The 25,070-nt window shown below is 46.4% G+C and overlaps 1 protein-coding gene across 3 annotated transcripts in view; it reads right to left on the bottom strand.

The window, feature by feature from the left end:
- LOC147121444 (1-phosphatidylinositol 4,5-bisphosphate phosphodiesterase beta-4-like) overlaps positions 1 to 25,070 on the bottom strand; it is a 911,912-nt gene that overhangs the window by 95,651 nt on the left and 791,191 nt on the right. For 2 of the 3 annotated variants that reach the window (XM_085981700.1, XM_085981698.1), the window contains exons 34-35: positions 16,106 to 16,221; positions 9,630 to 9,705 (exon numbers count right to left, since the gene is read on the bottom strand). In XM_085981700.1, the coding sequence (XP_085837826.1) occupies positions 9,630 to 9,705; positions 16,106 to 16,221 (192 nt within the window). Of the gene's footprint in view, positions 1 to 9,629; positions 9,706 to 15,317; positions 15,376 to 16,105; positions 16,222 to 25,070 lie in introns of those variants that run through there. The other variant, XR_015077544.1, reaches the window with a different exon arrangement.

Below are 25,070 nucleotides of genomic sequence, written 5' to 3' on the forward strand. Positions count from 1 at the left end.
GGGGGCCATTCAAGTGGAGGGAGTAAAAAGAAATGTTGTAGTGGTAGGGGATAGTATCATTAGGGGGATAGATAGGGTTCTCTGCAGTCAAGAGCGGGAGTCCCGAAGGCTGTGTTGCCTGCCCGATGCCAGGGTTAAGGACATCTCTTCTGGGCTGGAAAGAAACTTGGAGTGGGAGGGGGAGGATCCAGTTGTCGTGGTCCATGTTGGTACAAACGACGTAGGTAGGACAAGGAAGAAGGTTCTGTTAAAGGAGTATGAGCAGCTAGGGGTCAAATTAAAAAACAGAACCTCAAGGGTAATAATCTCTGGGTTGTTACCTGAGCCACGAGCGAATTTGGCTAGGATAAATAAAATTAAAGAGTTAAATGCGTGGCTCAAAGACTGGTGTGGGAGAAATGGGTTTTGCTTCTTGGGACACTGGCACCAGTACTGGGACAGGAGGGAGCTGTTAAGTTGGGACGGACTACACTTGGCCAGTGCTGGGACTAGAGTCCTGGCGAATCATATAACTAGGGCTGTAGAGAGGGCTTTAAACTAATTAGTGGGGGGGAGGTTTCTAGAGAGCAAATAACAGAAATGACGACGGAGAAGGTCATAGACTTAGGTAGCAGTGGGGAAATTAAAAAACAGAACGTGTCAGGAAGGGACAGAAGGTATGGAGTAAAAGGTAAAGTAGTAAAAGGGGAAAAAACAAGAACTAAGTGTCACAAAACATATTTGAAAGTTCTTTATCTGAATGCACGTAGCATTCGTAACAAAATGAATGAGTTAACGGCACAAATAACTACATATAGGTATGATCTTGTGGCCATTACAGAAACATGGCTGCAGGGTGACCATGACTGGGAATTAAACATACCAGGTTATTTAACAAATCAGGAAGGACAGGCAGGAAGGGAGGGGAGGTGGGGTGGCTATGTTAATAAAGGAAGGAATCACTATAATACAGAGAAATGATATTGGGTCAAAGGAGCAGGATAGTGAAACAGTTTGGGTAGAGATAAGGAATAATAAGGGGAAAAAAACACTAGTGGGCGTAGTCTATAGGCCTCCGAACAGTTGCAACTCTGTTGGACGGAGTATTAATCAGGAAATAGTTGAGGCTTGTAATAAAGGAACAGCTATAATTATGGGGGATTTTAACTATCATATTAACTGGACAAATCAAACTGGGCAGAGCAGCCTTGAGGATGAGTTCATTGAGTGTATTAGGGATGGGTTTCTTGAGCAGTATGTAACTGAACCGACCAGGGGGCAAGCAACCTTAGATTTGGTCCTGTGTAATGAGACAGGATTAATTAAAAATGTCCTAGTAAAGGATCCCCTTGGAATGAGTGACCATAACATGGTTGAATTCCATATTCAAGTAGAGGGTGAGAAGGTTGGATCTCAAACAAGCGTGCTGAGCTTGAATAAAGGAAACTATGAAGGTATGAGAGTGGAATTGATTAGAGTGGACTGGGAAAATAGATTAAAGGGTAAGACGGTACATGATCAGTGGTGTACATTTAAGGAGTTATTTTACAACTTCCAAAAAAAATATATTCCACTGAGGAAAAAAGGGTGTAAAAGAAAAGATAGCCATCCGTGGCTAAGTAAAGTAATTAAGGATAGTATCCGACTAAAAACAAGGGCATATAAGGTAGCCAAATCTAGTGGGAAGATAGAAGATTGGGAAGTCTTTAAAAGACAGAAAAAAATAACTAACAGACTGATTAAGAAAGGGAAGATAGATTATGAAAGTATATTAGCAAAAAATATAAAAACGGATAGCAAAAGTTTCTATAGTTATATAAAAAGAAAAAGGGTGGCTAAAGTAAATGTTGGTCCCTTAGAGGATGAGACTGGGAAGTTAATGGTGGGAAACATGGAGATGGCAATAACGCTGAACAAATATTTTGTATCAGTCTTTACAGTAGAGGACACTAAGAATATCCCAACACTGCACAAACAGGGGGCTCTAGGGGGAGAGGAGCTAAATATGATTAAAATCACTAAGGAAGTGGTACTTAGTAAAATAATGGGACTTAAGCCGGATAAATCCCCTGGACCTGATGGCTTACATCCTAGGGTCTTGAGGGAAGTGGCGGTAGGGATTGTGGATGCATTGGTAATAATTTTCCAAAACTCCCTGGACTCAGCAAAGGTCCCGGCAGATTGGAAAACTGCTAATGTAACACCCTTATTTAAAAAGGGTAGTAGGCAGAAGGCTGGAAACTATAGACCTGTTAGCCTAACATCTGTGGTTGGTAAAATGTTAGAGTCCATTATTAAGGAGACAGTAACGGGACATTTGGATAAACATAATTTAATAGGACAAACTCAGCATGGTTTCATGAAGGGGAAGTCATGTTTGACAAATTTGCTTGAGTTCTTTGAGGAAGTAACATACAGGGTGGATAAAGGAGAACCAGTGGACAGAGTGTATTTAGACTTCCAAAAGGCATTTGACAAGGTGCCACACAAAAGATTATTGCTCAAGATAAAAAATCACGGGATTGGGGGTAATATTCTGGCGTGAGTGGAGAATTGGCTCTCTAACAGAAAGCAGAGAGTTGGGATAAATGGTTCATTCTCAGGCTGGCAATCAGTAACTAGTGGTGTTCCGCAGGGGTCAGTGCTGGGTCCCCAACTCTTTACAATCTATATTAACGATTTGGAGGAGGGGACCGAGTGTAACATATCAAAGTTTGCAGATGATACAAAGATGGGAGGGAAAGTAGTGAGTGAGGAGGATATAAAAAGCCTGCAAAGTGACATAGACAGGCTAAGTAAGTGGGCAGAGATTTGGCAGATGGAATACAATACTGGAAAGTGTGAGGTTATGCACTTTGGCAGGAAAAATCATAGAGCAAGTTATTATCTTAATGGCAAGAAACTGGAAAGTACTGTAGTACAAAGGGATCTGGGGGTCCTGGTGCACAAAACTCAAAAAGTTAGTATGCAGGTGCAGCAAGTGATCAAGAAGGCCAATGGAATGTTGGCTTTTATTGCTAGGGGGATAGAATATAAAAACAGGGAGGTATTGCTGCAGTTATACAAGGTATTGGTGAGACCGCAACTGGAATACTGCATACAGTTTTGGTGTCCATACTTAAGAAAAGACATACTTGCTCTCGAGTTAGTACAAAGAAGGTTCACTCGGTTAACCCCGGGGATGAGGGGGTGGTCATATGAGGAGAGGTTAAGTAGATTGGGACTCTACTCATTGGAGTTCAGAAGAATGAGAGGCGATCTCATTGAAACATATAAGATTGTGAAGGGGCTTGATCGGGTGGATGCGGTGAGGATGTTCCCAATGATGGGTGAAACTAGAACTAGGGGGCATAATCTTAAAATAAGGGGCTGCTCTTTCAAAACTGAGATGAGGAGAAACTTCTTCACTCAGAGGGTGGTAGGTTTGTGGAATTTGCTGCCCCAGAAAGCTGTGGAAGCTACATCATTAAATACATTTAAAACAGAAATAGTTTCCTAGAAGTAAAGGGAATTAAGGGTTACGGGGAGCGGGCAGGAAATTGGACATGAGTCTCGGTTCGGAATGGTCATGGCCCTGTGGGGCCGTGTAGCCTGGTTCTGTTCCTACTTCTTGTGTTCTAATTCTGTGTTAGATTTCAGGAGATGGTTTTATTCCTGTTCCTGGCTGGGGTGGAGATCGCCTTTACAGAAGGTAAGTACTGTAGAAAATATAGGGACAGAGTGATCTCCTGGAAGAGTTTCGATCGCCTAGATGGCTCGGAGAGGAATTTCCCAGATTTTTTCTCCCAAATTGGCCATTGGGTTTTTTCACTGGTTTTTCGCCTCTCCTGGGAGATCACATGGGTTTGGGTGGGATGGAGAGTGATAGAAGATTTGAGGTTAGGATCAGATCAGCCATGATCTTATTGAATGGTGGAGCAGGCTCGAGGGGCCGATTGGCCTACTCCTGCTCCTATTTCTTATGTTCTTATATTCTTATGTTCCTGATGGCGGGGGGAGTCCAGAACCAGGGGTCACAGTCTAAAGGTAAGGGGTAAGCCATTTAGGACAGAGATGAGGAGGAATTTCTTCACCCAGAGAGTGGTGAACCTGTGAAATTCTCTACCACAGAAGGCAGCTGAGGCCAATTCATTAAATATATTCAAGAAGGAGTTAGATATATTTCTTAAGGCTAAGGGATCAAGGGATATGGGGAGAAAGCAGGGACAGGGTGTGGTAAACCACTTTTATCGTTCACTATCGTTACACTATGGTTATCACTGTTTATATCGTTACACTATGGTTATCACTGTTTACACTGTTGTATCACTACACAAGGTCACCTCTTGTCACGCTGTTATACCTGGGCTGACCACAGCTGACTCCGCCCATGACTCCGCCTGCTTGCCCAGGTATAAAGGTGGTCGACTGACTGGTATTCCTCCTTGTTGGACCCGATCACCCACGAGGGTGGGCTCTGTTATTTAGCCAATAAAAACCTATAGTTACTATCTTAACTCGTCGCTTTTCATTGGATGAATTGATAGGTATATCAATTTTATTGGCTAAATTTTGAAATGAGTGGATCGGAGCAGCCAAACGGCCAGCTACAACAGCCACAGCAGCCGGCCTGGCTGCGAGCCCTCCGACCGCCGTACCTGGATCTAAACCCACAGGCAGCGAACTCAGCCCTCGACTTCAAACACTGGCTGAGCTGTTTCGAATCCTACCTGGGAGAATCCGGCGTGCCTCCGGGATCCAAACTAAGAGTTCTGACCGCCCAAGTGAGCCCTAAAGTATTTGCACTCATCCAGGACCTTACTACATACGAGGGCGCTCTCAACCTGCTGAAAGAGCAGTACCGGAGGCCGGTAAACTCTATGTATGCCAGACATCTCCTAAGATCCTGCTCGCAACAGCCAGGAGAGTCTGTGGATGAATTTTTACGGGCGCTACAAACACTCGGCAGGGACTGTGACTTTAAAGCTGTAACGGCTGCAGAAAATACTGAAGGGAATATCCGCGATGCCTTCGTGAAAGGCCTTCGGTCCGACTACTCACGGCAAAGACTGCTCGAATCAAAGGACCTCGACCTGAATACAACTGCAGCCCTCGCTCGCTCTCTGGAAGTGGCCCAACGGGGCCTTGAGGCGTATTCCAGGTACTGTGCTGCGCGACCCTGGGACTCCGGCCCGACCCCGGCCGCAATACCCCTCGCACCGCCGCCTCTGGGACCTACCTCAGTGTCGGCGTCCCAGAACCGATCGGGACCGCCACCCCCGGTACCGGCTGCAACATCGGAGCCCCGCGATCGGGCCGCCGGCTGCTTCTTCTGTGGCCAGGCGAAACACCCGAGGACGCGCTGCCCTGCAAGAAACGCGACTTGCTCCGATTGCCACAAGAAAGGCCACTTCGCTAAGGCCTGCAGGGGGAGAGCCACAGACGCCAGCAGTGCCTCATGCGAGTTGTGGGGGCGGCCATCTTTCATCAAGGCCACAGATGCCAGTATCCCCTCGTGTGAGTCGTGGGGGTGGCCATCTTTGATCAAGGCCACCGACGCCAGCAGTGCCTCATGTGAGTTGTGGGGGCGGCCATCTCCTCCGCCATGTTATTCAACCTCGTGGGCGCCGCCATTTTGTCCACCACACTCGACCGCCACCTTGTCTCCAGACCCGACCACCGCCTCAACCGCAGACTACAGCAGCTCGCTCAGCCATACACTAGCCTCCGTCACACTGGACCAAGCTTGCCCGCATCACCTGTCCAAGTCCATGATGGACATCAAAGTAAACGGCCACGCCACGACCTGCCTGTTCGACAGCGGAAGCACAGAGAGTTTCATCCATCCAGACACGGTGAGCCACTACTCCCTCACTGTCCGGCCAACGCGCAACCGGATCTCGATGGCGTCGAGGTCCCATTCTACAGACATCAGCGGCTACTGTGTTGTGACCCTGTCGGTTAGGGGCACGGAGTATAAAAATTTTAAACTCCTCGTCCTGCCCCAGCTCTGCGCTGCCATCCTACTAGGGCTGGACTTCCAATCCCACCTTCAAAGTGTCACTTTGGCATACGGTGGACCCCTCCCCCCACTCACAGTCGACAACCAGCAGCCTTTAAACCGCCCACCGCATACCACCTGCGGCCTATCCACCCTCAAGGTCCCGCCCCCCTCCCTGTTTGCTAACCTCACCCGCGACTGTAAACCTGTCACCACCAAGAGCAGGCGGTACAGCGCCGGGGACAGAGCTTTTATTAGCTCTGAGGTGCAGCGTCTCCTGAAGGAGGGCATCATCGAGAGGAGCAACAGCCCCTGGCGTGCCCAGGTCGTAGTCGTTAAGACTGGCAATAAAAACCGCCTGGTCATCGACTGCAGCCAAACCATAAACCGGTACACCCAGCTGGACGCATACCCCCTTCCCCGCATATCTGATATGGTCAATCAGATTGCACAATACCGGGTATTCTCCACCATCGACCTTAAGTCGGCCTATCACCAACTCCCTATCCGCCCTGAGGACCACCAGTATACCGCCTTCGAGGCGAATGGCCGCCTCTACCACTTCCTTAGGGTTCCCTTCGGCGTCACCAACGGGGTTTCGGTCTTCCAAAGGGAGATGGACCGGATGGTTGACCAGAACAGGCTGCAGGCCACGTTCCCTTATCTAGATAACGTCACCATCTGCGGCCGCGACCGGCAGGACCACGATGTTAATCTGGAGAAATTCCTCCGTACGGCCGAACGGCTGAACCTCACTTACAATAAGGAGAAATGTGTGTTTAACACCTCGCGTCTCGCCATCCTCGGCTGCGTAGTAGAGAACGGGGTCATCGGCCCCGACCCCGAAAGAATGTGCCCCCTCATGGAGCTACCCCTCCCCCACTGTCCAAAGGCGCTGAAGAGAACCCTGGGGCTCTTCGCCTACTATGCCCAATGGGTGCCGAATTATGCGGACAAAGCCAGACCCCTCATGAAGTCCACCTCCTTCCCCCTGACGGCAGAAGCGTGCGCAGCCTTCTCCCTCATAAAGGGAGACATTGCTAAGGCCACGATGCACGCGGTGGATGAGTCTATCCCTTTCCAAGTGGAGAGCGATGCATCCGACTTCGCCCTAGCAGCAACCCTTAACCAGGCGGGGAGACCTGTGGCCTTCTTCTCAAGGACCCTCCAGGGCCCTGAGATCCGACACTCTTCGGTCGAGAAGGAGGCCCAGGTGATCGTGGAGGCAGTACGACGCTGGAGGCATTACCTGGCAGGCAAACGATTTACCCTCCTCACCGACCAGCGTACGGTCGCTTTTATGTTTAATAACAAGCTGAGGGGCAAAATCAAGAACGACAAGATCTTGAGGTGGAAAATCGAGCTCTCCACCTATGATTATGATATCTTGTACCGGCCTGGTAAACTGAACGAACCCCCAGATGCTCTATCACGAAGTACATGCGCCAACGCGCAAATTGATAGACTGCAGACCCTCCACAACGACCTCTGCCACCCCGGGGTCACCAGACTTTACCACTTCATTAAGGCCCGCAACCTGCCCTACTCCATCGAGGAGGTCAGGACCATGACCAGGAACTGCCAAACCTGCGCCGAATGCAAACCGCATTTCTTTAGGCCGGACAGAGCAAGCCTGATCAAGGCCACCCGCCCCTTCGAGCGCTTGAGCATCGATTTTAAGGGGCCCCTCCCGTCCTCTGACCGTAATGTGTACTTCCTCAACATCATTGATGAGTACTCCCGTTTCCCCTTTGCCTTCCCCTGCCCAGACATGACCAGTACCCATGGTCATCAAATGCCCGAACTATATACATAGCGACCGGGGCTCATCCTTCATGAGCGAGGAACTTCGCCAGTTCCTACTAGCGAGAGGCATTGCTGCAAGCAGGACCACCAGCTACAACCCCCGAGGGAACGGCCAGGTGGAAAGAGAGAACGCGACTGTCTGGAAGGCCGTTCTCTTAGCCTTGAAGTCTAAGGGCCTGCCAACCTCTCGCTGGCAGGAAGTCCTCCCGGCAGCGCTGCATTCCATCCGGTCACTGCTTTGCACGGCCATTAATGCCACCCCCCATGAACGAATGTTTGTTTTCCCCAGGAAGTCGACTACGGGAACCTCGCTACCAACATGGCTGACTTCTCCGGGGCCCGTCTTGCTGCGAAAGCACGTGAGGGCCCATAAAACGGACCCCCTGGTCGAGAGGGTGGACCTCCTGCACGCCAACCCCCAGTACGCCTATGTGGCATACCCAGACGGGCGGGAGGACACAGTCTCCTTACGAGACCTTGCACCCTTGGGCACCCCTGAGACACCACCGTTACCCCCCACCACCCCCCCAAATCCACCCCAGGTAGACGGCATGCCGGAACCCCACGAGCCTTCGCCGACCACGCAGACACCAGCATTAACATCGGATACTGCATCACCGCCGCCGCTGCTGCGCCGATCAGAGAGACTTACGAGGCCTCCGGACAGACTGACATACCCGAACTGGTAGTACACTTCACCCCGCCGGACTCAAATCTAAACAAGGGGTGAATGTGGTAAACCACTTTTATCGTTCACTATCGTTACACTATGGTTATCACTGTTTATATTGTTACACTATGGTTATCACTGTTTACACTGTTGTATCACTACACAAGGTCACCTCTTGTCACGCTGTTATACCTGGGCTGACCACAGCTGACTCCGCCCATGACTCCGCCTGCTTGCCCAGATATAAAGGTGGTCGACTGGCTGGTATTCCTCCTTGTTGGACCCGATCACCCACGAGGGTGGGCTCTGTTATTTAGCCAATAAAAACCTATAGTTACTATCTTAACTCGTCGCTTTTCATTGGATGAATTGATAGGTATATCACAGGGTACTGAATTTGGATGATCAGCCATGATCTCATTAGATGGCAGAGCAGGCTCGAGGGGCCGAATGGCCTATTCCTGCTCCTATCTTCTGTGTTTCTATGTTTCTTGCAGATCGGAGGCATTCACGCACGAGAAGCCTCCGACCGCAATTTCAGGTCCATTATCTTTAAAATATGAGGATTTTCACCTTCAGATAAGAAAACAAACAGCAAAACAAGAATTTTTTTTTGTGATCAACGGACAGAAGTAATGTTCAGATAACTTTAAAGGAATCAGAGTTGCACCCCTGCCATGTGAAATAAATGAGTTTGTGATAACGTTAAGAATACGGTTTCATTTGGTGGTCACTTTCTCCTGCACATCCCTGTACTGGCAATTATCGGTACATTTACCGATTTTGAAATCATCTGAACTAACTTTCTGGTGAATAACATTTCAGACTGTTACTAATTTTCTTTGCAAGAGTTTTTGTTTATTTTAAGTACTGCACAAAATTTTTGCATGGAAATCTAACAGTTCACTTATTGAGAAAATCCTTGTGGCAGCTCTGTTTGGAAAATATTAGTTATAATTATTCAGACACAAACAAAAATAATAGTGAAATCTTTCAATATACAGATTGCATACAAATAATTTCCTGATATAAATCTTTACTAAGCACGAAATTGTTTCTGACTTAATGCTGGCATACTTATTCTAGCCCTATGCACGTTCAGTTCTAATTCACAATTCTATTCATTCTACTACACTATACAGTATATAACAAATTTCAATGTATTGAGTAGCTTAAAATGCAACATTGCACTACCTTTAACTTGTGGTCGGAAGACAATGCCTCTATTTTGATCTCTGTTTCTTTCTTCAAATCAATACAATTATTTTCTCTGAAAAATAAGGAAAATCGAGTTAACATTAATAACTTTTCTATCCTATTTCTCCCAGTTATTAATAGTCAATGCACTGGCTCTTCTCAGGTAAGTGTTAAAGAGCAAAAGGATGAACATGTTAAGAAACACATTCTCTCTCTACTAGCTTATGTACCAGAATAAGCACAACAAATGATTATAAATAAGAGAGGTACTTGACCATAACAATTTAGCATCATGAATCTCTGGATCATACCCCAATTGCTTGCCACCAAGTGTAAGATATTTAAGTGTTCTGGGGCCGCTTCTGTGATCACAAGATGGTGCCAGGACCGTGCACTTGTGGCATTATGGCGTGTTACCTGTGGACTAACAGTACATTTGGATTTTATTGCATTGCTAGCCACGCAGGTCACCTGATGCAGTGAGCGTGCAGAGGTCAATGGACAAGATATCAGGTGAGAGCAGTTATCAAAAGGCTGCTGCTTGCGTTCTTGAGCTGACATGCACATTGCCTAGGAAGAAATTCTGCACGCCTAAGATGACCACAACAACAAAGGAGGTGAAGGAGCAGCAGCAGCACCGCTCCTTTTGAGGATGCAGTTTTGGACGTTTTGCTCCATGAAGTTCTTAAAAAGAAAAAGCGGTGGTCCTCTGAGGTGCTCAGTAGAGCCTCTGATAAAACTGAATGGGCTAGAAATTTGTCTTGAGCGGTGGCGCAAAACGGCCGTTACACGCAGCGCCTGATAGTCAGTCCAATTAACTGCAATGGAACTGACTATCAAGCGCTACGTATAACGGGCGGCCGGTCTGATACCATCCACTTTGTGCTACCGCCCAAAATGAATTTCTAGGTCAACATGTTCAATGCCTAGATGGAGGTGGCAGAGCATGTGACTGCTGTCTGACCCATGTGCAGGACTTGTCAACAGAAGAGAAAGGAAACGTCTGTGCTCAGAAAGGTTGCCAATGTAAGTGTATTCACACCTTGCCGACATTTAGCTTAAGATGAATGGCAGCACCTTGGTGTAGTTTCAGAGAAACAACATCCACAACATTCAGCCATACATAATGGCATGCATAAATTTTGCAAAATTAAACCACCAAAATGCAAGGACTCACATAAGGTAGATGGTTGGCTGAGCACTAAGGTGACAATAGCCCTGAAATTCCAGGAGCACTGCTGTAGTTCCCATCCACTCTAGCCCCAACCCAAAGACTCTGTCCCAAATTATAGGGATAGAAACATTTGCATTGCTGGGATGCAAATACCCTAAACCTTCAGCAGGAATGTCAGAGAGGCACCACACCATTTTAACAACAGCAAGGAAGCCAGGCGAGGCCTTGAAGATAATTCTCTTTGGATATTCTGCTCCCAATGTAGAAAGTGGGCATCTTTGACAAAGTAATAGATCCCCTCTAGGATTGATTAACATCCCATAATAAAGATTTGAGGCCCAATAATGCCCACAGTGGCCTCTGAGGCCTATGGAGGGTGAAAAGGATGGAATTCCTGCGGTACCCTGTAGCTCTTGATATGCAGGGGGAGGGTGGGGGGGCATGGGTGAAGATCCATCTACACGCCTCCCTCACCGAAATTTAAAAGGAAATAGAAAATGGGCGGAATCCCAATATAACCAGGTTCCCAAATTCCCGGTTTCCCACCCGAGCAGAAATAGGGCTTTCCGTCCTCTCCAGCTCCAGAAATTTTCGTTGATTCCAACGCAAGTCTCTTTTATATCAGCTTACATAGAAGCATAGAAGATAGGAGCAGGAGTAGGCCATTCGGCCCCTCGAGCCTGCTCCACCATTCAATGAGATCATGGCTGATCATCCAAATTTAGTACCCTGTCCCTGCTTTCTCCCCATATCCCTTGATCCCTTTAGCCTTAACAAATATATCTAAATCCTTCTTGAATATATTTAATGAATTGGCCTCAACTGCCTTTTGTGGTAGAGAATTCCACAAGTTCACCACTCTCTGGGTGAAGAAATTCCTCCTCATCTCTGTCCTAAATGGCTTACCCCTTATCTTTAGACTGTGACCCCTGGTTCTGGACTCCCCCACCATCGGGAACATCCTTCCTGCATCTAGTCTGTCTAGTCCTGTTAGAATTTTATAAGTTTCAATGAGATCCCCTCTCATTCTTCTAAACTCCAGCGCATATAAGCCCAATCGACCCAATCTCTCCTCATACGTCATTCCTGCCATCCCAGGTATCAGTCTGGTGAATCTTCGCTGCACTCCCTCCATGGCAAGAACATCCTTCCTCAGATAAGGCGACCAAAACTGCACACAATACTCAAGGTGTGGTCTCACCAAGGCCCTGTACAACTGCAGCAAGACATCCTTGCTCCTGTACTCGAATCCTCTCGCTATGAAGGCCAACATACCAATTGCCATCTTAACCGCCTGCTGCACCTGCATGCTTACCTTCAGCGACTGGTGCACAAGGACATCCAGGTCTCGTTGCACTTCCCCTTCTCCCAATCTATTGCCGTTCAGATAATAATCTGCCTTCCTGTTTTTGCCACCAAAGTGGATAACCTCGCATTTATCCACATTATACTGCATCTGCCATGCATCTGCCCAATCACCCAACCTGTCCAAATCATACTGGAGTTTCTTGGCATCCTCCTCACAGCATAGGCTTACATAAGGTGACCCCATATATGAAGTGGAAGGAGGTTGTAACAGAGGAGAATCTGCCAACCTGTGCTTAGTGACTCCCTATGAGGAGAGGGTCTCCCAAATTCTGGGGCCAGAGGTAGTAGAGAGGATGGGAGGAAGGGAAAATTGGAGGGCAGCACTAGTACCATTGTTTGCTTTTTGTTCTTTCTCCCCCCTTCAATTCATTCAGTCATTGACTGGCAAACAGGCACAGACTGCACCGCTTCAGATTAACACATAGGGCTGGATTTTCATTGAGGAGGCGGGACTACAACTTTTGGGGTTGTAGTCCCGCCTCCATCAAGTTCTAGCCAACCCACGCGATTTAGACTTGGTTGACCTTGTTGAGCCTGCCTAGCGGGCTCAGCAGGCCAATTAAGGGCCACCCGGCAACAGGTGACGTCACAGATCGAAATTTCATCTGTCAAGACCTTTTGACAGATGAAATATCAGCATTTCACAGCTGTTTGAAGCTGTCAAACACTGACAATCTGTACTCCAGGTTAATTCCTTCCTCTCAGGATGATTTAGAGATCTCCCCGGAACAGAAAGCAGAGGCTGCAGATTTTGACAGCTGGCGGCCATTCTGCTTTCTGTGCCGATGAAATGAAGGACTCCCGAGACCTGAAGGAAGGAAGGCTGTAAAGGTAAGTAAAGGTTAGTAGAACGTCTTTAAACACATTACACAGACCAAACACACTTACCTCTGCACTCATGCACCCATCACTCACCTGAACACCAGACATCTCGACCCCTCCAAGCCCTTCATCCCGATGGCCCACCTCGCTAACTTGGCATGGTTTGGAGCCATCGGGAATCCCACATTTCAACAATGAAAATAGGGATTAGGCAGTTTCCCTAATGAATGCTTTGACTTCAGTATAAGCAGTCTTTTTTTTAATATTTGTTCCTGCGATGTGGGCATTGCTGGCAAGGCCGGCATTTATTGCCCATCCCTAATTGCCCTTGAGAAGGTGGTGGTGAGCCGCCTTCTTGAACCGCTGCAGTCCGTGTGGTGAAGGTACTCCCACAGTGCTGTTAGGGAGAGAGTTCCAGGATATTGACCCAGCGACGATGAAGGAACAGTGATATATTTCCATGTCAGGATGGTGTGTGACTTGGAGGGGAACTTGAGGTGATGGTGTTCCCATGTGCCTGCGGCCCTTGTCCTTCTAGGTGGTAGAGGTCACGGGTTTGGGAGGTGCTGTCGAAGAAGCCTTGGCGAGTTGCTGCAGTGCATCTTGTAGATGGTAAACACTGCAGCCACGGTACGCCGGTGGTGGAGGGAGTAAATGTTTAAGGTGGTGGATCGGGTGCCGCTCAAGCAGGCTGCTTTGTCCTGGATGGTGTCGAGCTTGAGTGTTGTTGGAGCTGCACTCATCCAGGCAAGTGGAGAGTATTCCATCACACTCTTGACTTGTACCTTGTAGATGGTGGAAAGGCTTTAGGTAGTCATGAGGTGAGACACTCGTCGCAGAATACCCAGCCTCTGACCTGCTCCTGTAGCCACAATGTTTATGTGGCTGGTCCAGTTAAATTTCTGGTCATTGGTGTCCCCAATAGGTTGATGGTGGGGGATTCGGCGATGGTAATGCTGTTGAATGTCAAGGAGCAGTGGTTAGACTCTCTCTTGTTGGAGATAGTCATTGCCTGACACTTGTGTGGCGCGAATGTTACTTGCCACTTATCAGCCCAAGCCTGAACGTTGTCCAGGTCTTACTGCATGCGGGCATGGACTGCTTCATTATCTGGGTAGTTGCAAATGGAACTGAACACTGTGCAATCATCAGCGAATATCCCCGCTTCTGACCTTTAATATAAGCAGTCTGTCTTGCCTGGATTCAGTTTGCTGGGAATTAGATTGTGACTGTCATTATACAGGATTTCCATAACCTCTTTGTTGCCTAGTGGTATGCACCCACACAGATCACAAGACATGCTGAGGGAGTACCCAGCAGGAGGGGAATGGCAAGAGTTGGAATGGATGATGGCATTATTTCTCAGGACTTTGATACATCTGTACCACACTACTCAAATGTCTCCAGATGTGCCTGAAAGCATGCAGGACCAGGCAAGCACTGTAGCATTGTAATTGGTGCTAACAGGAGGTATTGGAACATCTCATTCTCAAAAGGCACACTCTTCCTCCTCCCACTAGGAAATCATTTAGAAGGACCACACGATTAGGTAAAAGGCAAACACTGTAATTTTTCACAAAAGGGGACCATTGTAGTAAGAAACATTGACAACGCATTCACCACACACTGATGGAAAATAAATGTTATTTGGGATGAGGCATCACAAAATAGTAGTCGAGAAATTAAGTGCTATCCATAGTGCTTGATCTAAGGCAATGGTTGCAGAACACTGCCTATTTCCATCACTGCCTCCTGAGACAGATTATCTCACGGTAGGTGCACAGCAGTCAATAGATATAGATGGGTGAGTAAAAGCAGGTGGGACATAACTCCCTAAGCTGTAAATGTATCTCCCTCTCATTACTTCTCAGATCCTCCTCTGTCTCCTCCAAAAATCAGCAAATATAATGGTGTACCTAGCAGAATAGCCAAGGTCAGGATGTGACAGACCACAACATAGTTCGGCTTGAAAATGCCAAGAACAGATTTAATTGGCCACAGAAAAAAGGAAAAATAAGACAAAAGCTAACAAAAAGGAATTAGTAGAGGCAGAAAACAAATTGAAACATCTAACAAATGTATTCCCTTTAAGAGATCAAGCCCAAATGGCTGAAGGAATAGTGCAGGCAGCAACCGTTTTGACAATGAAGGACACGAGTGCATTTCCGATGCTGATCACATATATTAGGGCAATAGCTCATTAATATTAACATTAATGAGGGAAGCACGTGTCTTCTGCCTGGTCACACGATGGTTCATTTAGCACTTAAATAACCAACTAGCCTAATGCCCATGTGCTTGATAATATGGAGCCTACTCACCCATTACAGAATCAGCCCGTACTGTCTTACCAAGATTGAAGACTTCCTCTAAGACTATCTAATAAAATAAGATCAAACTTCAAAGATGGCAGACACTTATCTGCATTATCTATGAGGATGTGTTGATATTAGCAAAATAAATCTCATTATATATTCACAATTATATTGTCAACACCTCCAGAGATATCATTCTTAAGCAGTAAAAAAGAAACTGTAGAAATTTGATATGTGTGTGTGAGAGAGATAGAGAGATGTGGGGCAGCAATCAGTATGATTAAATTACATAGACAAAAAAGGGACTGGAACTTCCAAATCTATATTTCTATTAGTTAGCATTTAAAACCATCCAACTATTAAAGAGGGGAAACCAGATACCCAACTGGCACGGAGCAGAAGATAAAGTGGTACACCTATCGTAGCTGAGATGCCACAAATGGATACAAGATTATTACCTATTTTCTAAGGCTGTCAAGCAATTTAAAAAAATAATCGCAATTAATCTTGGTTTTAAATGCATAAAAACACAGTGCTGGGATCTGGCAGTAGGCCTCCCCGCCCTATTTTCCTTCCTCATCAGTCGCTATACCATCCAAAAGATAATCCAGGCTTACATCTTAGCTTACAGATTAAATTCATAGACCACTTGTGCTTTGTTCTTATAGTTCATCACTTCATCTGATCCCCTCAAAATATTTAAAGTACTTGTCCTCTAGGTTACACAAGTACTAGGTATCTACCATCCCATATGTTGCAGTTACTGAGAAATAACTTAGCAATCAAGTACCTACCCCTTTTTCTTGATTGCCTTTTCTAAAATCTTCTCCTGAGTTAATTTTTCCTTGTCATGTTGCGCCACCATTTTGTCCACTTGCATACAATGTGATTTCTGTGTGGCACTGTGTTCCTGGAACAAGAATTAGTCATCAGCTGCAATGTTTAACAGCTTGGTAGAATAATAGATTGGGGCTGTAATTGTGAGTGCATAGATTGCTTATGAAACAAATACAAAACAACTGCATGCAGTAAGCATTCTTTAAAATGTTACTCATCATTAAACACATAAAGGGGGTAGAAATTTGACCTTGTTGCGCTGGTTTTCGGGTGTAAAACAGGTGCAACAACGTACATCTGAAAGACCTTTGACCCAGTATTGGTTCAGGCCATTTTTCAGGTGTTCCTGCCAACCACCCAATACTGACGTTAGGCCCCTTACATTAGGGTTGCCAACTCTGGCAGGGTGTATTCCTGTACATTTCATCACATGATCGCCACCTTGAACCACCCCGCCCGCACACACCCGCCACTGGCCCATCCTCCGGGCCACGGCCAATTGGAAAGGGAACCGACTCTTTGCTACCCAGTTGGATTAATCATGACTGTTAGTGAAACAGCCTTTTATTCCCCCAAATATTTTTATAACTGATAAATGAAAGTGTTATAATAAAATGAGAAAAAACCCACAATTTTTGTTTAAAGCCTCTGTGACTTTACTTGTAACAGTGTCCTGGAGATTAATCTTCGATTTCTGGAGATTGCAGGACAATCTTGGAGGCTTGGCCACCTTTGCCAAAATTGGTTAGGGACAAGCAGAGCAGGCCCATGAATGCCCCCCCCTCCCCCGACTCTCGATCGCCCACCCCTCCCCATTGCAGCTCCATCTCCCTCCTGGGAATGACCTTTGGGCCGTCTTCAGCAAGGCAAGATGCCAGATATTAATTTTCTTAAAATGAGTGAGCTACATGTTGAGGCCCAGCAGCTCACTCAAATAATACCGATGAGGCCCGAGGCCCAATTTAGGACAAGCTTTGGGCCTCCCGGTTAACACACGCGCTCCGTGCGCAGTGCCTACTTCTGGCCCGAAAATGGGCCATGAAAGAATTTTCACCCCAAAATATATTGAACACTTGGAGAATGAATGTTGAACTATTTACATTATGAATTCATATCTTGATATATAAACTGATATTAAATCCTTTACATTAAAATGATTAGGATAGAAAATCAGTTGACTATCTCAAATGAACTACAGCCAAAACAAGATTTGGAATTAAATGATTTCAACATCAATTTGCTTGATTTAATTATAATTCTAAAATGCTCTGGATGTGAAATACTCAACTGAGATAATTAGTTTCAGTAAAAATATATAATAATATTAAAAGTTAGAGCTTTGTGGTTCCAGTAATATAAACTTGGACAGGACTGAAGTGTGGATACAGGAAACTCTCGATTTACCGGCACCCAAACAATCGGAAATCTCGGTTAACCGGCAAAATTCAGGAGTAGGTTCAGTTAAGTTTTTCTTCATATTAGTGGCCGTTTCTTGATTCTTGGCTGTGTAATCGGAGGTTCCTGCACTTGTTGCTAAGCAACAGGGACGCTTGGTCTGTGGCCAGGCTTCTTGCAGCTGTTGCTAAGCAACAGGGAAGCTTGGATTTGTTGCGGTGTACGAGCTCTCGTACCTTTTAACTATAATTCTCTGTAATCCGGACTTTTTGATAAACTGGCACCACGCCGGTCCCGTCGGTGCCGGATAAAAAAGAGTTTCCTGTATATTTCAATTCTAAATTTCTTTTGTAACCATCTTCCATTTTGCATTAAAAATTTTGATTTGTTTAAAAAAATCCACTATAAATTGAAACAATAAATGTTCAAATATGGACGCTTTAACCTAAATAATAAATAATTTGACCTATTTTTATAACTGCTCAGAAACAAGAACACAGCTGTAAAACAGTGCAATACAGTCCTCGCTGCATATAGCGAGTGCGTTCGTGCTAACATAATTTGCCCACTATATGCGGTGGACGGTAAAACCATCTGAATGAATCCGCAGCAGCAACTTTTATTTATATAGCACAATTAAAGTAATAAAGCGTCCTAAGGCGCTTCACACGAGCGTTATCAAACAAAATTTGACACTGAGCCACAAAAGGAGATATTAGGACAGATGACCAAAAGCTTGGTCAAAGAGGTAGGTTCTAAGGAGCATCTTAATGGAGGAAAGAGAGGTAGAGAGGCGGGGAGGTTTAGGGAGGGAATTCCAGAGCTTAAGGCCTGGACAGCTGAAAGCACGGCTGCCAATGGTGAATCAATCCGAAGCTTCCACTTTCCCACTGCCTCCTGTTAGTTGTTAACAGTGCGAACAGCTGATTGAAACTGCCTAAAGTCTCCATCAGCTGTTCACCCTGTTAACTACGGAAGGCAGTCAGAAAGTCGAAAATTCGGGCAGCTTCAATCAGCTGTGAGCTGATAGAAATGCCGGAAATTCCCTGCCAGTTCTCGCCATGATGATCAACAGCTGCAGGCTTCATGCAGTTTCTCAAATGAAGGAAGTTCCTTGGCAGTTCCGTCCCCGTTTTGTATGATTTTCAGCTGAATATCGGTAACGAAAGCCAAGTATTCAGCAGCAAAACCAAATGTGAAGACAGATTCATATATGAGCAGCTTCAATCAGGTAAGTGCTGAACTGTACGAACTAACTGGTGCACTTATGGTGATGACAACTGGCTAGCGATATCTGCCTGATATAAGTGGTTGTTCGGAATAAGCGCAGACGTTGTAAGTGGTGGCGACTGTACTACTTTTCTAAGAGTATTGGAGTTTAAGCACATGGAATCTAGAAATAATCAGGTCTTTTATGTAATGGGCACTGATAATGGTTGTGTATAACCATGTAAATCAGCTATCCTAAGGGGGAAAAAAAGTCAAAACTTACAGCAATACTAAAATGGTAAATATTGAACTAAATTCTGCTGAAAGGCCCTTGCTGAATTGCCATCCTTGTAGTAACGACCTAACCGTATGACCTCAACTGGAAATATGGAATCCAGATTAATTCCAAGGGGGATATCCAGTAGTGTTGGTCAAAGTACTGTTCAAATAAATAACTAACCTCTGCTCCCACAAAACTACCACAACTAATTGCAATCAATCACAGATTCCAACTAAGCACAGCATAAAAATCATAAATACAGTAATACAAATGAAGCATGTGAAACTATCCGGATAATGGAATGCATTTGTTTAATACACGTTATTTAATTAACTTGCTTTTACCCTCTCCTTTTCATTTACAAATTTTATTCTTGAAACCTAATGTGACTGGCAATTTACTAAGTTCAGCTAGATGACAGGAAATCCCAATTTATTAGTGAATATAGTTACCGTTTTCAAGCATGTGCAATGATTTTTTCCGCATTTCACATGTAAATCTGACAACTGGGGTCTCCAATACTGCAAACATTTCAATTTAAATGTAGATACCAAAGTTGAAGTTTTGCACGAACATATTGAAATACAAAAAAAAATCCCATAAACAGGTTGCATGCTTGTATACGCTACTCAATAGGATAAAATAAGTCACTTTATAAAAAGGATATTAAATTGTATAAAGCTGGCACACCAGCAAACTTTACAGTATTTGTTTCGGAAAATAATAAAAAAAGTTTTCTGGTTCAGGCAGTACTTTCCGAGTGCAATAATTCATCAACAAAAATGTAAATGCTATGAATATAAAAGGGATAATGTTGGCAAATGCCAATCTTGATTTAATCAGTGCCCTTTTTTAATCGAACAGGAAGTGGTGGGAAATGTAGGTGCGGAGTTCGATACTGATATTCAGTCAAGGACCTTAGTAATCTTAGGGGTCGATTTTCCCGCAGGTGCGGGGAATTATCGGGTTCCCCGAATGTCGGGGTTCCCACACGAATGTAAATGGGTCTGCCAGATTGATGCAATTTTCCCTCAATTGGCCAATTCATTTCCAGCATGTGGAAACCCTTGCTAATTGACTATTTCCAGTCAGAAAGCCCCACAGTATGATGTCATCATTCGTGGTGCTTTTAAAGTCTATAGCAAGCATTGCAACCTCTGCAGGCTTCCATACGAACCACACAGGATGGCAGAGGAGCCTGCAGCAGCTGTGGCCAGTGCCAGACCCCGAGCTGGCAGCAAATTTGACGAGGCTTCACTGCAGGCATTATTGGATGGGGTGAGGGCCCACAGGGAAGTCCTCTTCCCTAGGTCAGGGAGGAAGAGGCCTCCCACTGAGACCAAGGCTGCATGGATGCAGGTGGCAGCAGATGTCAACTCGCTGGGAGTCACCAGAAGAACCTGCATACAGTGTCGGAAGCGATTCCATGACTTTCACCGTACGGGAAAAGTAAGTATGAAGTTTCCATCACCCTCAAACTGATCCCCATTGCCTTTCCCCACCAGTACTCAGCTTTAGCACTCTCTTCCTCCACATCCCACTTCACAGTCACATCCATGCACCCTTGCCCATTCCCTCTCTCTCTATGCTCACGTTCACGTAACTATTCCACCATGCAGCCCTCACACTCCCTCTCACTCTGATGCTTTGAGCACAACTGACAACACACAGGGAGGGCCCTTGGTCTTGCAGCCTCACACCATCTTTGCCTCCCTCTAAGTATCTATGCTATGCAATCTCTACACTCACTCCTTCATTCTCACTCAAACTCCACTTGTCTCCCTCATTGCAGGAAAAGAGCGCTCACAACAAGAGAGCGAGTCAGGACTGGAGGAGGCCCACCCTCAATAGCCCACCTGACCCCCTGGGAGGAAGGAGTCCTGGAAATTGTCGGGGCTGATGTGGCTGTAGAAGCTGGGGAAGGAGAGACAGGGGCAGGCCCGCAAGCTGGTGACAGAATAGTTTTACATCTCTCTCACTGACATAGCATGAGTCGCTGTTATGATTCTGAAGCTACATCATTTGGACTTATGAACAACTACAAAATCCAATGTGCATGTAACCTTGGCATCACATCTCTAACTCTTTCCTTTACGCCCCCACAGGACCATCCAAAGTCCCCGTCCCCACTGCGGAGGAGGAAGAGGCTGAGCAACCAGACACCTCAGAGGAAGCTCCCACCTCTGAGGGCACAGCGTCAGCAGAATTCAGCGCACCCAGCAACAGCGCAGACACTCACACCTCGGTGGGACCTTCGCGAGATAGTGTTGTCACCTGGTGTATCACAGCTCACAAGTGAGCATCAGCAGATGGTGGAGACAGGGACAGCAATGGAGAGTCCTCGTCAGAGGGCGCAGGACTCTGCCAGCTCAGCTTTGCTGCATGTCGACCCTCTGCCTCTGGGTCCATCCGCAAGAGAAGAGGTGATGGATCTCCATGCACAGATGCAGGAGTCTCTGGCAGGTTTTGTCTCCAGGGTCGCTGCGAGTGTGGAGCGAATGGAGGAGTCCATAGCGAACATGAGCAGAACCTTTGTGGAGTCATTGGCGCATGAACGCATCACCACGGAAAGGATGGCAACCTCTGCGGAAAGGATGGCTACGGTAGAGGAGAGGATGGCTACGGCCATGGAGGAGCTAAGTCGCCAGAGTGTTGAAAACATGGTGAGTGTTCAGAATAGACTGACATCTCTGGAGGAGCGATGGTCAGCTATTGAGCAGAGAAACCAGACCTTCATGGCAGGCCCTCTGAGTAGGACTGCCATTGTAGAAACAGGTCCCCATGGCCCCCCTGATGTGCAGCAAGCTGCTCTCAAGCCACTTGCAGGCACTGAGGGGGACCTGACCCATGAGAGGGAGGTTGGTGGCAGACCTCAAGGAAGTGGGGGCTCCTGTCCAAGCGCTCACACTTCCATGCCACTGCAGAGCCCTCGGTCAGAGCTCCGCCGGAGTCCACACCCAACGGAGATAGAGGTGTCAACCCCTGCACAGCTGCAGGAGCAGCAGGCTCGCCACCCCAGAGGATGCCCGCCAAAGGTGTCGAGACAGGAGCAGCAGGAAAGTGAGCAAGGGGCCTCCACATCTGCTGAAGCCACAGGGGAACCACTACGTAGGAGCACGTGTAAGAGAAAAATAAAGCACCACTAATCACAAGGGTAGTCACTTGGGTGAAATGTTGTGTTTATTTTAAAAATGCCATCAGTTGGTTATTGTAAATAAAATTTCAGATGGCAACTTCTGCAGTTGTGGCGTGTGTCATTTCGCGATTGGGGCTGGAGGTCCTCTAATGCCAAGAGGGGAAGGAAAAAAAGGCCTCCCATGCTTCTGGTAGGTGCCTCAGTTGAGGAAGCGCTGAGTGAGGGTGGCGGGAGGGGCTTCCCAGGAGCTCACACTGGGGAAGTGTGTGAGGCTCCAACCTTCTACAGCTGTGCCTAAGCCTTGAACAAGTTGCCCCAAGCCTGAAACAACAAGGTCCTGCAACCTACAAATACTGTCTGATTAAATTTCTTCTTTCCTGATTGACCTGCAGCTGAAAGTAAGCAAGCCGATATTGTTCACGCCAGGTTTTATCAGCGGGGTTCCCACCAGGCGTGTTTAGCGTGGGAAAAGGCTGAAAATAGCAAGGGCCCCTTAAAATGGCATTAAAGATGCCAATTATTGGTGATTAGGCTCCCGACGTCCAGTCCCGGCAGCTGCGGGCGGGACTGATTCAGGTCAGATTGAAATGCCGGGGTGAAAGTCGGACGGGGCGGGGAATCAGGCGGGGGGGGATCGCGACCCCCTATTTTCGCGATTTCCCCCCCCCCACACGCCTGAAACCCCGCCTGACGGCTCCAGGAAAATCGACCCCTTAGGCTCTAGGAAAGCAAGGTTAGAAATATGATGGCAGCTGGACAGGATGGAAGCATCCAGAGTGGATATTTTAAGGGGGGAGGTGAGGGGGCATGGGGATTGTGGTGACAACAGTCCTGAAGGGAAGGAAAGGGAGCAAGCACTTGACAACGTCATTCAAGAGATTGGGATCTACAGATCGGCACGAGGTACAGACAGAAGGACAGACTTTCCCGTTTCACAATTGGGCATTAAATAAGAAAGTACTTGAATTTATACAGCACTTTTCACTAATAATGGTGACCACTCTTTTTTCTGCCCATTAATTTAACATCTAAGCAATAAGAACAAAAATCTGCCCCAAATAGTCGGTTGGCATTTTCTCCCAACATTAAATTGCTTTTACTCACATCTACTTCTTCAATAAAATTAGTAACAAGAGGAAAATATGACCTGGAATAGGTGGGATTGCACCACTTCAGCTTTAATGAAGCGAACTATTGAAACTTTAATTCTGACATGCCTGTAATATTAAACTTCACAGGCTCAAAAATTCACAGCCTCTGTTGCACACTCCTGCTGTAACTCCAGTGGAAGTGCCCTAGAACCGCCACAAATTAGGCCTGGACTTGGATATGCGGTGCACTGGCCTAACTGCAGAGTTCCCATAGGTTTTTTTTGGGGGGGGGGGGGAACAAAGCCTCTGCCTGCCCCCCCGCAAAAAAGGCCATTGATGTAGGAGGGGTCCGGAAGGGGCGGCAATAGGAGCATGCAATCCATGGAATTGCATGGGGCCCCGAGTGAATCTAGTGATCAGTATTTTGTACCATTCTCTAGTAAAATGTAGTGGCCCCAAATTGAGCCATTGTACAGGGCCCTTGCAAGACAAATGCCACTCCTGGTGGCAAGGAGTCCCAAGGGCAGGAGTTCGTGTGTCCCTGGGTCACACAGGATTGGCAGTGGTGCGCCTGGTGTGAGGTGTACTGACTCACCAAATAACGGTAGTGGGTCTCACTTGCGGGTCCAGAACGAGACTGTGGCCTGAACCCCCAAAGAAAAAGGAATAATGTTTTAAAAATTAATTCTTTGTATGATCATACAAAGGGGGCTGATGGGGGCAGTCACCTGTTCTTTTGGGGAAGGGTGGGAAGAGAATTACCAACAACCCACATCCCCATCCTTCTGCCCAATTTGCAGCCTCTATGGTGGCTGGATGCTTAGGAGTCTGCCATTGGCGAGTAAATTCAAAGACCTCTTCAATCTGTGAACTTTAGCAGGGTCAGCAGTGACAATCCCAGACAGGCACATCCAGGCACTTACACTGGGATATGTCCACCGCCCCCCATCCCCCCACCCCCTCGAAGCTCACATTTCTAATGGCAAGCTGGCGCCCATCAAAAGATTGACAGGGGTTTCTATATTTGCCAAATCCTCTGCAGCAGTAACTGTTCCGAATGATGAGCATTGACTAGCTGGAGGAAAGTAACTCTGTCTCGGTCAAAGAGATGTGAAGTAAAGGCAGTGTGCGGGACACAGAGTTCACAGTTATTTCTTTCCCAAATAAACACGTGCAAAGTAGAAAATCAGAACTTTTAGAAAATAATCCTAAATTAAATCAGACAGCGGCAATAGTGCTTAACTACGGTTTCTAAGATTGAATAGAACAGTGAAGTTATTGGGAAATATCTGGCTCTCCTCCATTATATTATGGCTGAGTGCAAATATTGAAGTTCAGACCACCTACACTGCCACAGGTGGTGCTGGATTCATAAGAGAACTGCCAATACTGCACAGTGGAAAAGTCCATTTACGCACAGAGGACTGGAGGCACAGCTGAAAACAATTAGGAATCTATGCAGAACCTTGATTTGGCTGCTTAAATCCCAATGAATCAGCGATTAAATTATACAACAGAAATTATATTCACTAACCAACAGATGTATGACTTACCCAGCACACCAGCAAATGACTAGCACATGAGTTCTCTATTTGTGGAAGTTCAGACTATATTACTTTAGATAATTCTACTGCCTTCCTTTTTTTTTACGATAGTAACTACTGTTGCTGTGCACTTTCTTTCAATTAGGAGGAAGCTGTCTCTGAGTTATGCCATGTGCTGCAATCAGACTTGCAGTCCACCTCCACCACTGCCAGTGGTTGTTAAGATCACAACTGTCCTTAACTCTTATGCTGTGGATTCATTCCAAG

This window comes from Somniosus microcephalus, chromosome 3 (genome assembly GCF_052327205.1).
Source record: "Somniosus microcephalus isolate GS21.2 chromosome 3, FLI_Smic_1.0, whole genome shotgun sequence".
NCBI classification, from domain to species: Eukaryota; Metazoa; Chordata; class Chondrichthyes; order Squaliformes; family Somniosidae; genus Somniosus; species Somniosus microcephalus.